We start from the raw sequence: 17,073 nt of genomic DNA on the forward strand, positions 1-17,073 counted from the left end.
CTCCTACCGAAAAGTAGAGGTCTATAACCCACCAAGGATGCAGTACATCATTGAGCACAAATGAGGAAATGCAAGATAGGTATTTCAGAGGAACAGAAAGAGAGAGGGATGTATTCGAGCAAGAGTCAAGCCTTCTGAAGCTTCAAGGAAGTACACCCCACAGCGTGAGGTTACCCACGTTTAAGAAGATGTACAAAATGTGCTTCCTTCCAGAAGGGCAGGTCAGTTAGCTAGGTTAATTCATTAATCTGATTTGGGGAACCTAGCACACTGTCACCGACTCTTACAGATTTCAACTTCTTTGGTATTTTACTTTAAGTCCTAGGTCCTTGAGTCATGTGATTTAATAAAAACTTGGACTTTACTAAAAAAGAAAAAAAGCTCTTTTTTTTTTTCCTGGATTGTGGAGCAAAATTTGAAGATGCGAACTGTAGAGGCTCCGGAAAGGTAAAAGCAAATATAAAACCAGACATGTACGATCCCCTAGTCAGCCTTATGTTTTCTGAATACTGAGACTTGACCACCGAGTTGGCATGAAGTTGGTGTTAACATCATCCATTGCCTGCCTTCCAAAACTGTGTTAGCTGTGTTACACATGGAAGGGAAAAAGGATGTAATTCTCTGTATGGCCTTCCTCTATTCTTCCCCTTCCCCTGTGTGCTCATAAAGCCACGCTTTGCTCCACATGCGCAGCTCAAGAGACACTTAGATGTGCAATTATGGTGCAAACATAACTGGGCTATTACCACAATAACACAACAAACCGCTCTAGTTAAAGTATATGTATTGCAGGCCTGTGATGTTAAAATCAGCTTTCCTTAAAGTGCCTTTGGTTGCAGACAATAAAAACAGCCTGTACGGCAGAAGACCACTGAAAATAACTTTTGAAGAAAGGATCCGTTTGTACAATAGCAGCATTTCGTCTGATGTGCAGACCTTGGTTCGTAATTGGAAGTGAGACAGCCAAGGGAACTAGTAGGATTAGGCTATGGGAATTCAACCAAACAATGTTTTCCATTCAGATAATTGCATGAAATTGGGCTATTAGTGTAATTTTTGCAAATTGCAATAACATAAAACAAAGTAAAATATTCCCAGTGTATACATTCAACCAATGTGCTAAAAGGGGACCACAACTGGTTTCAGACAGAGCACAGAGAGCTGCCATTAACTATTCAGAGCTGTGTCCAAATATTGCTCTCAGTCTTGCAGGTTGCTCAAATGGACTTTCAAAGGGAAACTCTTTTTATAAAAGAGTAAGTAAATAAACATAATTTAATAGTTAACTTGTGGTTTTCACTGGCAAGGACATTACTAAGATGTCCTTTATCTGACCTTAATTCAACGTTGCATGAAATATCACCAAAAAGATCTGGAGAAGGAAAGATTTTTGGCTCAAATTGCAGCAGCTCACGCCAGTGGCTCTCCTGATGAAACGTCAGCAGTAGCTGCAGCTCGTGCCTTTTTCACTTCTTCTGTGGGATAGGATTTATTATGACCTGTGGCTTTCCCCTAGCCAAGCCAAAAGGTTATCAGGAGAGATGTCCCAGATCCTCCTATGTCTTAACGTTTTGGTCTTTACTTTTAATCCTGCGTTCACCCTTGGGACTCAACCTCCGTATTGGGAACGAGCAACTGTGGAGAATGGTTTTAGAGGTGGCTTTTGACCACACAGCTCCAGTCAAGTCAAGTCATCAGAGCAGACAGATGCTGGCCGACCACTGACTCAGGCTAATTATTCTAGTGCTTTGAGCTCAGTCTAGCTAATGCCCACCGCCGTGCCACTTGAGAAAGAAGACTGCAATTACTCATGCTTTTATCTTTATTGGAGACTGGACTGCTCAGGACCGTGTGCCAGCCACATGACTCGCTGGGCTGCTGAGGAGAATGCCTGTGTCTCTAATGGCTCTGTGGGGTTCGGATGCAATTTCCCATTTACCTGTATATTCTCTCCCATTTTTGAGGGACGGGAAATAATTTTATTATTTCTGTGATGAACGTAAAACATGATAATATCAAATAAGCAATTAATGTCTCTGTGTCAGTAAATCAATCTCTTTACTAGTGTTTTGCAGCTTGAAAACCATATCAGAGCACAGAAGAAAACACCACGTCAGCATCCTGTAATGAATGTAAACGTGAAAGACAGTTGAACTGTGAACAAGCGGTACCTTAGTAACACCAGAGCTTTCAGCTCATTTCTCTGTCACTGAACTTAGCAGTGGAGTAAGCAAGCCTTTCATAGCATCTAATCTTGTTCCCTGGATTCTGCTCTGTCCCCCGTCTACCTGAGCCTTAAAATTCCACATGAGGAGGGTTTTTTTTTGCTCTCCTTGGAGGGTGATTTCCATGCTGGTGTATCCCACTGCCAGAAATTTTATCCAGAGATTCTGACTCAGGTTTGCCTTTTCTGGAATAAATTCTGTTTCAAACACTGCCGTTAACAAACTCTTCTTTTTTTTCTTGACAATTGAGGCTTTTCAAGTGTTTTATGTCTCTTTTTCATGTCTGCTTGTCACAGGTCGGTACAATGATCTTTTAAAGTTTACTTAGGGCACAGCTGTACTGTGACACACCACGGTGCAAATATCCCTGAGGCAAAGCTGAATGAGCCGGCTCCAAAACTGGGATTTGTACTTTGGCTCTTCAGTGGACAGAGGCAAGGACCATTTTTTCTGGCTTGCTTTGTTCTGCGTCTGTTGAGTTCAATACAACGGCATCCTGGTTTGCAGGCAAGCTTAGTAAGCTCTGCTTCCAGAAAAGAAAAAAAGTAATGAAAGTGGCAAGAAGTTGCACATCGCTCCAACTGCAGTATTCAATGCTAAGCAAGGGCGGTTGGTGGGGGACAGTACCGGTTGAAGAAAAATAATGTGAAACACCGTTTAAGAATCACGCGATTTAGGCCTCAAGTAGAGTCATACAGTAAGTTTCTCACTTTACAGAGATCTGGATGGTGACATTTCACTGAGAGGCAGGGAAACAACATGGGGAAAAAAGGTCTTTATGGTGACATAAAGGCAGGAAAACTGTAGGAAGACAAATGTGAATGAAGAAAAAAGAGTAGAGAACAGAAGTATTTTGTGACAGGAATTGAATGGGAGGGAGCCTGGGGTTGTAACTTCTAGAGGGACCAGAAACCATTAGCAGTAGGAAACCAAAGTAGATTTGAGGGAAGGGTAAAGGGCTGTTAAAGCATTTCTGTCAGGAAGATCAAGCTACTCTCATCTGTCAGCAGGAGCAAAAGCTCACCAGAGGTGAATGCCATGGCAAGATTTTGAAAGTGTTCATTTCAGCTGCTCGTACTAAAATCTGGCAACGCATCTACTGATTGCCTGATTTAGTTATTCTTCACTTTCCAAAAATCACTGATCCTTGAGTCTGCAAAACTTATGGCTCTGCCTTGTTCATTACATAAATTAGGATAGCATTTGATTAATCTTTGGTATAAACTATATCTGGGCCAGACAGGAGGAAGCCTTATCTTTTTATATGAAGTCCAAATGGTTTCCGGAATGGGAGATGTACCCTGAATTATGAAGTGATGATTGGAAACAGATGTGAGGGAGGATTTTGCAAGGTCTGGATATATTTTGGAAGTATTTATTGGCATTGCATAAAGTGGCAGGAACGTTTATTGATTCTTTTTTGTGGGAGGAGCTTAATGGATGTATGCGTAAGTGACCTTTTTGGTGAGCACTCTGTTGAAGACGAGATTACCAAGGATATTTTATAGTAAATTCACTTTACTTGAAATTTATTCCTCTTAAGTTCTAGAACTACAACAGACAAGATCTGGCTTGCTCAGTTTTTGTGTGTCATTCCAAATAATCTGTTGCTGTCATGATCAATGCTATAGTTGTTTGAAACACATTATTTTTAATATGATAAGTTAGATAAGTATAGATGGAATTATTTTCGGTTGCTCAGTGTATAAGGATGAAGGACAGTTTGATAGCGCAGAATATGTCTGCAGTGCAATAATTTCTGAATAATATAAAATGATATTTTATGAACAAAATGGGATAGTTAAGGTCGGGATTGGTTGCAGATATGAGGGAGAAAAGACCATCAGTTCAGAGAGCTACACACCTCTCCACTGGAGGAACAACACTATGCCCATTTATTCTATCACGTTGCCTCACAAGAACTGAAGAGAGAGGAATTTGAGGTAAAAGGTTTTGGCAGGTGGTGAAAGTGAAGGAGTCAGAGGAGGCAATCAGAGTAACCATTCTTAGGAAGAGTAGTATGAAGCTGTATATCAGAGACATTTGTTGCAGACCCAATGCCAGAAGTCCAGGATCTGGATTAAAGAGACAGCCTGAGGTATTTGCAAAAAGATGACAAGCCTTTCAGCAAAACAGAGATGTGCTTGGCAGGTCTCTCTGATGTCTCAGTGAAATCTGGTGTGGAAAATGTTCAAGAAAGCAATTTATTAGACACCTCTACTCTTTTTATAAAAGGCTGTTTCTCTGAGTTACCTCCAAAATTTCTCTAGCTTAGAAGCTCAGAACTGAAAACACAGCATATATGCATCTCTTGCCTTTTTCCTTTTTTTTTACAGAGGAACAATCTGCTATTTGTGTGGGCATTCCTGGTGCCAGTTGCCAATATTGCATTTTAGACAGCTACATGAGACCTTGCAGGACTGTCTTATTAAGTACAAAATCTGTTCTCTGATGAGGTTTGGTTTTTTTTTCTTTCACTTTTTAGCTTAGAAAGCATACTTTCTTGTACCTTCCTTTTACTTTCTAGAACAAAACGGATCTATTTTGTTAGTCTGGCCTTCTGAAGTTGGCTCTTTTTTCTTCTGGTGCCAGCAGCTGTTGCTGCTGTACTTCACCAGCTCGTTAAAAGGGGCAGGTCAGGAGTAACCTAGAGCACAAGTTTGGATCAAGCAAAGTATAAGAATTCAGGAACAGAATGGAACTGCACAATACGACGAGGCTGTATTGATCTGTAAATGGTTTGTCTTTTTTTATGTCACATACCATGCAACTTGCTGTAGCACACAGCTTTCAGAGAGTAAAAGAAAAACGGTAATGAAAAAAAGCACTCTCTGTTCCCTTACACGTGAGTGTTGGTCAGAAAACTAGATGCCTGAGAGCATTGGGAATAGCCTAATGAACTGTCTGAAGATATTCACAAAGCCAAGCTAGATCCTCTTCCTTTGGACATTTTTTTCAATGGGTAGTTCAGCAAATTGGAAGCATTCACCAAAAAAAAAAAAAAAAATCTGTTACTTCACAAATTTCAGCAACAGCAAAAGAGCAGGAGGAAAAAACCCCTCTGTTTTGTTTTTTTTTAATGTAAGTATTGTTCACTAAAGTAAAAAATATCTTCAGCAGCTCTGGTCACTGAGTCCCAAACTAGTAATAACCTGAAGTTAAATTACTGAGCAGTTGTCTGGTTCCATTGGAAGTAACATTGATGGTCTCCAGTTCACTTCAGCATCTCTGAACTGGTGTTTTGATGTGCCACTTTGAGAAGCAGGTTTCTAGATTTGTGTATTACATACTCTATGAAAAGCAAGATGATTGGAAAGTACTTTCAGTTTGTAAGAGTGTCTAATTTTACACCTTCTCTTCCAGCAAAACCTTGGTGACAAGAAGTAGTGAGCACTTCCGTGAAGAGCCTTCTGAGGACGCTCTTGTTTCTGTCATCGTAGTGTGGGTGCTCACTTCCACTGCTGAGGTTGCAGCTTCTAAATGTCCCCCTGTGTGTGTTCACTTCTGAGGTTTCTATTCAAAATGTCACAAGTTTTTTTTTTTCTTACATCTTTCAGAAAACAAGCTCACAGTTTCCAGGTGGAGCCTGCCATCATTAATCTAATCATACTTTGCACAGCCTTTGACCTTTTTGCATCCTTGGTCTTGCCCCAATGATAAATCAGAGTAGCCGTCACTGTAGTGGAAAGCTCAGTAATGTCAAAAACTTCCTGGTGTATATGCAATGGGAAGTCATTCACCAGTAAGTAAATAACCCTTGTGAGCCACGCTGTTACAAAAGATTACTTCCCATCTCCCCTTAAGCAGAGGGAGCTAATATCTTGATCCATGCTACCAAAGACCACAGTAGAGTAGCATCGGAACGAGAATTTCTCACCCTCCAACTCAGTTACTTCTTGAGATGAATGCATTTACAAGCTGCAGAGTAAAATGTAGTTAAAATTATAGCTAGTTTCACTTTGTGAGTTTGCAAGTGACAATGTAGGGAAGCCTGTGAGAGCCACAGATTCCAGGATTTCCAGCTTGTATGAGTGTCCTAGCACAATCTGTCATATTTTTTCAGATTTCTGTTTTAGTGAAATTGGAGGTCTTCTATAGATCGTTGGGGTTTTTTAATATTGTTATTATCAATAACTGTCATTCTTGACTTAAGATACTTGTCAGAAGCATGTAAGGTGGTGTGTTTTATTTTTGCTGTTCCAAAGGGAAAGGGAAAACACAGCCTCCACCACAAATCCCAGCATGTCAGCCCTTCAAGGGACAGCTGAGTGAAGTTCTTGCTGGTTATTCTGTAGCACCTTTTATCTGTGCATCTGCAATAGGTGAAAAGGACCAGAGAGGGAGAGAAGGTGGTGAGGACGCACTGACACAGTCTGAAGTTGTGAGGAAAGCAGAAAGAGACGTCCAGGCTGAGACGTGCTTGAAGCTGTAACCAGTACCCCAAAGCGTGGCTCCAGTTAAAGAGGCGGCGAAGCAGGACAGAGGATCATCCGTGACCAGGGAAATTCCTTCACACCTTCTGGGAAACAGCAGACCCCAACAGAGGGTGAACTGTAGCGTAACAGGTAGCTGCCTCACGGCTCCTCTTTCAATGCTGGTTGTTATTTAACAATGGGAGTTTAATTTGGAGGTGCCTGGTGGAACGTGTGAAATTGCAAGGGAATAGCGACTATGTGATCAAATGTGACAGTTCTTAAATTAACCTAGGAAGCGGTGAAATAACATAAATACCAGTTCGGTCTCAACAGACACTGAAACTGGGGAACGTGAACCCAAACACAAGACAGGAAGATTATTTTAGTGAACTGAACTCCAGGAACTGGAGCAGGAAATCGTGTTAGCTGAGACAGTGAATGAGTTAGCAGTTGCGGTGGATTTCATTATGGATAACATCGCAGAAATGCGAGAGAAGTTGTCTCACGCTTTAGCCTGGGAAGTTACCTTTGGATCTTTGTGAAACAAATTACGTACAGGCAATCTGAAATGTACTACGGGCAGCCTTGCATGCTCAGTTACTGGAGGACAATGATATAATGTGGCATCTTTCAGCGAAAGAGAAAACAAGCAGCATCTAAAATATGTTTTGAAATTATTTCAAGGGTCTTAGTTGCCAAAGCTCCCACTGAATCTGAAGCAGGGGTGGATTCCTGTTTGCTTACTGAGTACTTCTGAGGGCTAGTTTATTGAAATAAAAGGAAAACCACATTTTGCAAACAGAAAGACTGTGTAACTGCACATGCCAGACACAGGGTGTACACCACTGCTTACAATGAAGGCGTGTTGGAATGAAGTGGGGGTTTTTAAGCTTTTGGTGGCTGTTGTTTAGCCTGCACTGCAGATCTGCTAAGGATGTTGGGAGGGACAAGAGAAACTGAGAGAGATGGCAGCAAGGAAGTGCCTGACATGGCACATATCCACAAATGGTGGGTATGCAATTCTTAAAAAAAGGCTAGAGTCCTCTTTTGAGCTGAGCTGTTTTCAGGACACTGGCAACGGGCGAAATAAAAAAAAAAAAAAAGCTGTTTGATTCCTAATGGGTTCTGGGAAACAGAAATCTCAATTTTTTAGTAAATAAAAAGGAGTATCAGAGACATACTTGTCTCTATCAGAATTCAATATAAAAGAAACAATCCTCAGGCCCTGATTTTTTTTTGTTATTTGCTGAGGTAAAAAAAAAAAAAGAAAAAGGTGGGTGTTATGCAAGTTTTTCTGCATTCTGTTTTTTTAGATGTTTAAAAAACTATGGGGTTTTTTTTTGTCCCACTGTCATCTTCTTTTTGCAATGTCTAACATCTTTGCATGAGATGTTATAGCTTAGATTTTTAGTTTCATTTTAAGATATAGGTTATAATCACCCACAAAATTTTCTGTGAAACATCTCTCCACTGTACAAAATGGAAGAAAATTATATCGTATTGACCGAGACTTCTAGAAAGAAAGTATAGGTCTTGTGCTAGAAGGCCTGAAGTACTCATCATAGTGATTGCCTTTGATACCTTGCCAAAGTCATCCTTTTTGACCCTGAAAATGTCGAACCGAAAAGTAGTGGGTTTTTCAGGTTTCACGTCTTCCCCTTACTCATCATGCCTACAACTGAGCCACATCTTCAGCTGACATAGTCTGGCTGAATTCAGCTTCGCCTGTTTACATTGCCAAGGATCTGCCATGCCTGATTTTTCCTTTGCAGTCTGCGTGATATTGCGTTGTGACATGCATTGCGTGATGTACAGCTGAAGTTTATCGGGTATTGCTTCATTTCTGTATGTCAGCAAAACGAATCCTTCGCTCCTTCCATCCTTCTCTGGGAGCGAGGTGTGCTTGTTGTGACCGAAATCCTCTGATGTACCGTTAGCCTCCTTTATTGCCAGTGCAGCTGGTAACTAGGTGGGCCCAGCTCTGCTTTCTGGTGGGACCTTTTCCCAGTTGTCGCTGGTGCTGCCCAGCAACTGCCAGACTCGTCCCTGCTCCCAGGCTCAGGAGAAGCCCCGTGGTGAAGGGGCCCACCCGCTCTTGGTGCCCACCAGAGCAACACTAACGCTGCGTGGATGCCCTGCCACGTAGCTATGCCCTCATCGCCGCACCTTCTCCTGTCCCTCTTGGCCATTTGGTGTTACTTCAGCCCCCAACGCTCTGCGTGCGGCCTGTGGGAAGGGAGGGCCTGTCCCCGGGCCACCGCTCGGCCTGGCCAGCGGGCTGAGGGACGGGGCCTCCCCGCCTGTCTCCGCCACGGGGGAGCGCAGCCGGGAAACAGGGATGCCCCGCATAAAACCAGGAGCCGGCCCTGGGGCCGACCCGGTCACCGGGAGCTACCGAGGAGCCAACCGACGACCTCGATCCCTTCCCGCCGCGCCTGAGGGGGGCGGTCGCTGTGTGACCGGAGGGCGGAGGGAGGGAGAGGGGGCGGTGGGGCCTCGCGGGCCGGGCGGGGGCGGGGCCTGCTGGCACCGCCCCGCCCACATCCCCTCACACCTCCCCCCGGGGAGCGGGGCGGGGGCCTTGGCTCCTCCCTTTCCCCCCGCCCCCGCCCCCGCGCGCGCGGCGGAGGGGGCGGGGCGGGCGCGCCCCCGCGCAGACGCGGACGGCGGGGCGCGCGCAGGTGGTGGGGCGGCCCGGCTGCGCTCGCCGCCGCGGGCGGGCCTCCGCCGGGGTCAGCGCGTCGCCGGCGGGGAGGGAGTGAGGGAAGGAGGGAGCGCCAGGCGGCCGGGTCGGGGCTGCCGCCGCCTCCCACGTGAAGGACCGTAGCCGCCCGGGCGAGCCTCGCTGCCCCGCAGAGCGGGAGCTTCCCCTCCGCCTCCCCGCCCAGGGGCCGGGCCGAGCTGAGCTGAGCCGAGCCGAGCCGAGCCGCTTGCGGGCCCTGCGGGGCGCCGCTGCCCCGCTCCCGCCCCCGCCTCCGCCGTTTCTGGGAGGTGGCTGGCGGCGCGGCGCTCCCCCCCCTGAACACTCCTCGCGGGGTGGGCGTGGGGAGTGGGGTGGCGGGGTGAGGCTGCGGCGGCCTCCCCTCCCCGGGTGTCCCAGCCCCACCGCCGGCGGTGGATGCGCCCGGGAGGAACCGCCGAGCCCGCCCAGCCCTTTCAGCCCGCGGGTGGCGGGGGAACACGGGCGCGGGGGGCCGCGATGACTTGACGCCGGGCCGCGGCGTGCCGTGCCGTGCCGTGCGGTGCCATGGAGGGGATGACACGCTTCGTGGTGGCCTCGGCGGCGCGGTGGCGGCCGGCGCTGCCCGCCCTGCTGCCGCTGCTGCTCGCCGTGCCGGCGCTGCGGGGCTCGCCCGCCGCAGGTAAGGGAACAAAGGGGGCCCGCGGGGCCGGCCGGGCCGCGGCAGGTGTGGGGGGGTGCGGGGGGGGGCGAGCCGTGCCTGTGGGCCGGTGTCGGTTAGCGGGCGCAGGGGGGTGGGGGGGAGGCAGCGCCGGTAACAATGCGGTGGTGCGGGCGGGCGGGGGCCGGCTCCGCGCGCGGCGCTGCGGGGCAGCCCCGCCAGAAATCGCGGGCATTGTTCGCAGGCCAACCGCGCGTGGGGCCGTGGGCAGCCCCCGAGGAGCGGGCCGGGTGGGTGTTTATGTCTGGGACTCGCTCTGTGGAGAGGACCGGTGTGGGTGGCAGCCTTCTCCCGTGCCACTCGGGGGACGCGGTGTTTTGGGGCGTGTGGGGAGTCGCCCGGAGTTGCGGTGCCGGGGGTGCGGGGCAGCCTGGTCTCTCCTTCACCTCTCGGGTCAGGAGGCGTCGGAGCCCCTCGGAAAGGAGAAATGTTGCTCTGCAGGCACAGCCGTGGCGTGACTTGTGCGTGGAGAGGACCGGTCGGGATTCGGAGGCTGGTGTGTTCGGTGGATTATTTCGAAATAGCCAGGGATCGGTGACCCCCTTTTTTTTTTTTTTTTTTTTTTTTCTTTCTTGCTTCTTTTCTCTGGTGACTGTAGACGTGGAAATTAGTCTGTAGTTAAGCAGAGCGTTTAATCACAAAGATGTCTCATTTGGTTCTGCTCCCCTAGCACCTCTTGGTTCATCTTTAGTACTTTTTTTTAAAAAAAATGCAACAACTACAATTTCGTAGAAAGGCACAGTTTTGCTGTAGCTGTGGGTTTTCTTTTTGGTAGATAACCGGTATAAATTAATACATTTTAATCAACGTCATACATTGTTGATAAGAAGTAAGAAGTGATAAGAACCTGCATTAACCTATTTCATGAAGCGGGCCAACTGATGTTGATTCTTTTATTTGAACACAGTAATCATGGTGATTATTGTTGTGTGCTTAGGAAGCCTTGGTATTATAAAACATGCTTATCTTTTTTAACAATACTTTATTTCCACTTCAGAAAGTAGTTTGTGTTTTGGTGGTGGTGACTGGTTAGGTTTTCAGGGAAGTCACGCTCTGCGCCAGCTTTCTTCGTAGCCGACAACAGACATTCCGTTTCCAGCCTACGTGAAAGTTCATAATTTCTAGTAAGCTTCGGAGGGTCTTTTTCTTAAATGGACCAGGCTTTGCATACAAATAGGAGAAGGCAAAGCAGTAGGTTCTTAAGTTGGAGATTTGCTTGGGGGTTTTTGCCTCTTTGGGTTTAATAGAATGGCTGTGTTTCTTTTTCTAGATTTTTCATAGTAAGTCAGTGAAGGCTTTTGTTTAATTGTTTGTCTGATACTTAGTAATTCTTAATTAAACATTGCTGTGGATTTCTGTAAACTTTTGGGTGATTACTGTGCATTCTTGTATAACTTAAAAACAACACTGGAAATATTATGTAACTTAGCCAGTGCTTGGGCTGCTGGAAGAGAGCGCTTGGAGACAATAGATTTCTCCCAAAGCGATGCTATCCTGCTCAGTCTAGAGCAGGAGCCTTCAAGCTGTTTTCATTTGCGAGTCCTGTACGTTTTCTCTTTCCACTGGGCATGTGAATCGTATACAATGAACTTTAGTGTACTAAGAACAAACTTGCTCTTTTCTTTATCGTAATCTTTTCTTCAGCCTTGAAATGTTTTGATGGTACAGTGGGTGGTGTGAAACAGGAGAGATGTGTCCTGGTCATCTGCGCTAGACTTGGACAACAACATTCACTTAATTGGTCAACAGATTTACAATTCCCTGAGTATCTCTTGGGTACAGTTCATTTGCTTTCCAGAGCTGTTTGGTCTTGACCAGTTTAGGAACAGCACGAGCAAAATCCTGCCAGCTTTGAGTTACGCAGAAGAGGCATACAGTAAGAGTGGAATGGCTGTTAGAGCCACTTGCTTGCAGTTGAAATAGCAAAGTGAACGTCAGTACTTAAGAAAATTTAGTAGTAAATCAAGTTGGGTTTTGGAATGCTTGATCCGGCTCCCACTGAAGTCACATGTCGCTGAATCAGGGCTTCAGCTTCCACAGTGAAGCAGATGCCGAACTCTTTAGTATGTGGGGAGGCTGCTGGCATGCTAAAGGTAGGCATGCATTTGAGCACCTCTGTAAGCTAGGGCTTTGGTCAGGCTCTGTGAGTATCTTACTGCTCAGCCCAGGCTGTGTTTTTTGCTTTTGTTCCGTTGCACAATCTGTGCAGCTCCTGCTCTGACAATCAGGAGGATTTATCTTGTCTTGCTGCGCTGTTTTCATGGGAGAGAGGAGAGCTATGTGCCGGACTCAGAAAAGTCTGCGGGGAGCCTCCTCAGAGATTCGAGGACCACAGACAAGTTGTAGAGGTCAGGCAAGGAATCAGATGTAGCTGCCTTATGGGACAGTTGCAGGATATTGTTTATTCAACTTAATTGCATGAGTGTGTTGCAGACACTTGAGTTGGCATCGTGTCTCTTGTGGCCAGTTCAGCTTGTCAAGCTTGCTTCCAGTTCATTTTCACAGAAGATCCGTATAGTTGGAGGATTCCCTTTAAGACTGCTTTCTATGCTGTGCTTGCTTTATTTATGTCAGCCTCGTGTCTACAAGCTATGCTTGTAGTCTTGCCAGAGGAAATGTGGTTTTTGTTTGCATGTTCTTTCAAGAAGTTTGAATGCTAAACAAGCTAGTGGACAGTGCAGCTTTTTGTTCGTTTGTGTCTGTTTTGTGAGTGACACTTGTTTTCTGTGAAGAGAGGTCTTAGATTTCTCAGGCAGGGTTGGGACTTGAAATATAGCATGTCTTTAACAAAGTAGGCTTTAACAGCTTTGACCTACCTTGAGTAATAGATTTCAGGCACTGGACCCATTAAAGAGCAGTGATTCTTGCTGCAGCACATCTCTTTTCCAAGAGGTCTTGGGAAGCTGATGGTTGTGGTAAGGGGCAGGTTCTGACAGCCCAGTTCTTATTTCTCAATTCAGAATGTGTGTGTTTGTGGGAAGGAGTTGCTTGGGAGAAAAGTGAAGCAGAATAGACCTCTTAATAATACAGTCTCACTTCAGCTGTGGGAGACATGTCTTTCCTTCTTCTGAAAGTAAATTTGTTTATGACTGGTGTCCTAAACTACCAGTGAGTCTCCAGCCTTGCCCATTGTGGTGTATGGGATGAATAACACTAATTGTGTAGGAGTTGTTCTGGATGATGTCCTTAACTACTAGTGTGTCTCCAGCCTGGCCCGTTGTGGCATACAGCTTGAATAACACTAGTTGCATAAGAGTTATTAAACAGGGTGTCATGGGAACCGATGTAGAAGTAAAAAACCATAAGGAAATAGTGCAAGTTGTCTTCTAAATTTTGGCTTAGAATCCCAAAGTGAAGTCAAATGGAAGCATTAAATGAACAATGCAGACTTAATTTCTTTTTCGGTTCATGTGTGAGAATCACATTTTCAGAGTCCTTGTCAGCATGGCCAGTTTTGCACTCTGGAGTTGCATGATATGATGTCTTTTCTATCCCTTTAAGTGTCATATATTTCTGTGCTCTTCTTTAGTGGTTGCTAAACACACATGAGCTCAATAGGAAATTTGATTGACACTCCCTATATGTGCTGTGTTTTCAGCTGTTGGTGTTATGGGAGTCAGCTGTCTTGGAAGACTAAGGGAAAACCTTTCAGAAGAGCAGTGTGCTAGTGGTGTCTTCTTCCTAGCACAAAGATAGAACTGACCATCAGTTGTCACATCACTGGTTACATCAACGTAATTAATTGCATGTAAAATGCATGGAATAAATATTGGAAAATGGTGTACTGAGCTGATGGTGCTAGCTTTTATTAAAGCTGTAAGATGTTATAAGATGCTTTTAAGAAATATTACTGCTTTGTGCTGGAGTCAAGAACAAACTTTATGTCAATTGAAATTTTATAGGTTGTGCATTTTGCTATGGGCTGAAGCTTTTCTTTCTTTCCAAAATGTCAGTTGAAAGAGTTCAGCTACTTCTGATGTTGAGGCAAGAGGAAAACAATGGTTTCTACTTTGAGTTCTGCCAGCGTCTTTTCTGAACAACTTTAATACCCTTATGCTTTGGAGCATGCAGTTAAACTTTGGCAGATTGTGTCTGCTCTGAAGGGGATGTTTTCTCTGCTGCTGCTTTGAAAATGACTTTTTTCAAAAGCTTGTAACAACCGAATTTAGGCACACATGGCTGCGATAGCAATGATGCATTTTTTTTGGTCTGCTAAAACCTGGATATATCCTATTCTTGTGGATCTTCACCTACCTATTAATGCTGACCAGGGGGTGTATGTGCCACCTGGGCAAGCGTACTAAGCATGCTTCCCGTAGGCCAAAATGATATGTGAAAGATAGACTTCCAGAGGGAAGTCTGGTCTAAATTGCTCCAGCAGTGGGACTGGATTGAGCTTTAGAGCTGAGAACTGGCACCTGCCTGCCTTGTGTTTAAGGATGTGTCTGTGCTATGTAGTGGAGTGCTTTTCTTTTGTTACGGACACTCGGGCATCTGCCTTGTGGTGCGGTGTTGTGTGGCGGTACTTGATTGCATTAGGCCCATGGGGGGAAACGGAGAGAAGGCTTTTAGAAGGAGCCAGTATGAGGCTTGGATTTAGTTAAGCAGCCGGAGTAAGAGAAAGGTCTACGTATCTTTTCCTGTTGCTTTTCTGCTCGTTGATGAGATGTGTGCAGAAACGTGGGAGTTGTAGGAGGGGAAGAGACACACAAATTGCAAGAGGGTTTGTGAGATGAAAGAAACTGGAACTGGCAGAACACAAAGACTAGGAGGCAAAACATTAGATCAGGAGTGGAAAATAGGTTTGTTGATGAGAGAAACTGCAATGCAGGAATTAATTGTAGAAGAATAAGCAGTGCAGCCTGGTAGTAGTTTAAGCGCACTGGGAAACACAGATGGCCTCGGTTTAAAAAAAGCATAATAAACCTCCAAAAAATAGTGTTGAAAGGAAGAATCAGAAGTAGGGAAGATGAGGGACTGGGGCAGGACTGGAAGAGATGTGGCTGAAAGCATCAAACTTGGAATTTAGGGACAGGGAATTGTGTGCCCCCTGCTCTGGGACACTTTCTCCAGAATTTGGCGCAGAATCCAGGGCTTCAGAGCGTTGGCCCTTTTCACCTCTCAGCCAGGAGGATGATAATCTGCTGCTGCTCCTTGCACACTTCGTGAATGTGCATGTTTCAGGCTTTTGACAGAAGTGTTTTTCAGCAGTTGTTTTAAAAACTGGAAAATTTCCTCCACAGAAATTGTAGCAGCATATGAAGACTGCAAAGGCAAGAATCAGCAAGTTGGAAATGTTGATGTTACAATAACCTGTACAATCTTAAACTACTTCTGTGCCTGTAAGTTATGGTACAGCTATACTCACATGATTACAAAGTGTATATCCATACAGATAATATTTACAGCTATGTGGGCACCTGCATGTAAGTATCTGTACGTACACATACCCACACAGAGAGGACCCTCATCACATTCAGTGTACAAAACTGATCCTGCTCTGGGGAGAAATGGGTGTCGGATAGCAAATGGAGAAGTTATCTGTAGGACTCTTGCACCTTTTGTAGCAGATGTTTAAAGGTGTGAAATGAATGAGGCAGGAAACAGGGAGGTTTGAATAAAGGTTTTTCGCTGCTAATGTAATTTGAATGCTGTCATAGACAATAGAACTGTGTTGCTGTTACAGAGTTTCAGTGATGTGAGCAAGTTGCTTAAACCAAGCTTCCCACAGGTGGTCACTAGCTGTGTGTTCCTCATTTACTGGACGTGAGACCTCTGGGATCTGTGTTGCAGAAATGCTGAGTGCTTGCAGCTGCCAAAGAAGTCAAGGGGAGCTGTCTTTGAATAGATGTTGTATGTGTAATTCTAAATACTTATTAATGTGTCAAATCAGGCACTCTGAATTTGACCTTGTTTCTTAGTTTCACCATTTGTAAAATGTAATTTCTTAGATATAATTTTTTGTTTAATTTTCAAAATAGTATTAAATGTTCAGATGCGACAACAGTGAGCAGAAAAGTTTATCAGGAAGCCAAAGACTATAGATGAGAAAACGTACTATGCTCTATCAAAGTGTAGTAGGATTTTATTTGCTTTTTTAGAAATAAAATCTTCATAAAAATAACTTACGGTTGCTGATGTTTGCCCACTTTCAGTTTTAGCAGTTTCAGCCTACATCCCCTGCCTGCTTGGCTTCTCTTCTATGAATTAATTCCCTGTATAGAATTTTGGATTGGCTTTAGCCATCTGGTCTTGTGGTTTGAAATAGAGGTAAGAGGCTAAAATTCACCAGCAAGCAAGGGGAGAAGGTGGGAGGAATGCTGGAAACAGTGAAAGAAGGGCGTGAAAATCCAGATGCCTTTTAGTAAGGAGAGTGCATAACAGTATCATACTGAGGGGGCTGAAAACCTGTACAGCTGTAGGATGGGTGGCAGGCAGTGTAACAGTGCTGTATGAAGGGATCTGGTGTTCTTTGTGGATCACAAACAGAATGTGATTGATTCAATGGGATCACAGTGGTGCTGGATCTCATGAACACATGGGTTGTGGTCTTTGATATATCCTGTATAATAACTCGTTCATTCTCTTCAGTGGCAGAAGAGCTCCAGCTGGAATGCCATGTCTAGTATGGGACCTTCTCCTTCAAGGAAGAGACAGGCTACTGGAGAGAGTTCAGAGTGCGGAAGCATTGGGGTTGCCTAATTTAGAACCAAAAAACCATATGGACAGGACTTCATTCAAAAATGAAAGTTAAATACAAAGAAGTGTAATAAACAATTGTTTATGTTGAGTAAGAAAAGTACAAGACTTGAACTGCAGTGAACAAGGCAGGCTTTCTGACTGCTGATCTTCCTAACAGTGGGAATAATGAAGCCCTGAAATACCTGGTTTGGGGCAATAACGTGGTCTGTCACTGGAGTGGTAAGAACAGCTCATATAATGGTCTAACAGAAGTGTATTGCAACAGTGATTCCACAGTGGTGTAGAAGGATGGAGTAGATCACCTGAAATATTTTGCAGTTCTGTTTTTGT

At 45.1% G+C, this 17,073-nt stretch overlaps 1 protein-coding gene across 3 annotated transcripts in view; it reads left to right on the forward strand.

Moving 5' to 3' along the window:
• The first annotated feature begins 9,852 nt into the window (after positions 1-9,852).
• Positions 9,853-17,073, forward strand: part of KIAA1549 (KIAA1549 ortholog) — a 151,688-nt gene continuing 144,467 nt past the window's right edge. For all 3 annotated transcript variants that reach the window (XM_086754620.1, XM_086754637.1, XM_086754628.1), the window contains exon 1: positions 9,853-10,002. In XM_086754620.1, coding sequence (XP_086610746.1) covers positions 9,888-10,002 — 115 coding nt within the window. In that variant the 5' untranslated portion in view covers positions 9,853-9,887. The remainder of the gene's footprint in view (positions 10,003-17,073) is intronic.

Source organism: Chlamydotis macqueenii, chromosome 1 (assembly GCF_036417535.1).
Source record: "Chlamydotis macqueenii isolate bChlMac1 chromosome 1, bChlMac1.mat, whole genome shotgun sequence".
Taxonomy (NCBI): domain Eukaryota; kingdom Metazoa; phylum Chordata; class Aves; order Otidiformes; family Otididae; genus Chlamydotis; species Chlamydotis macqueenii.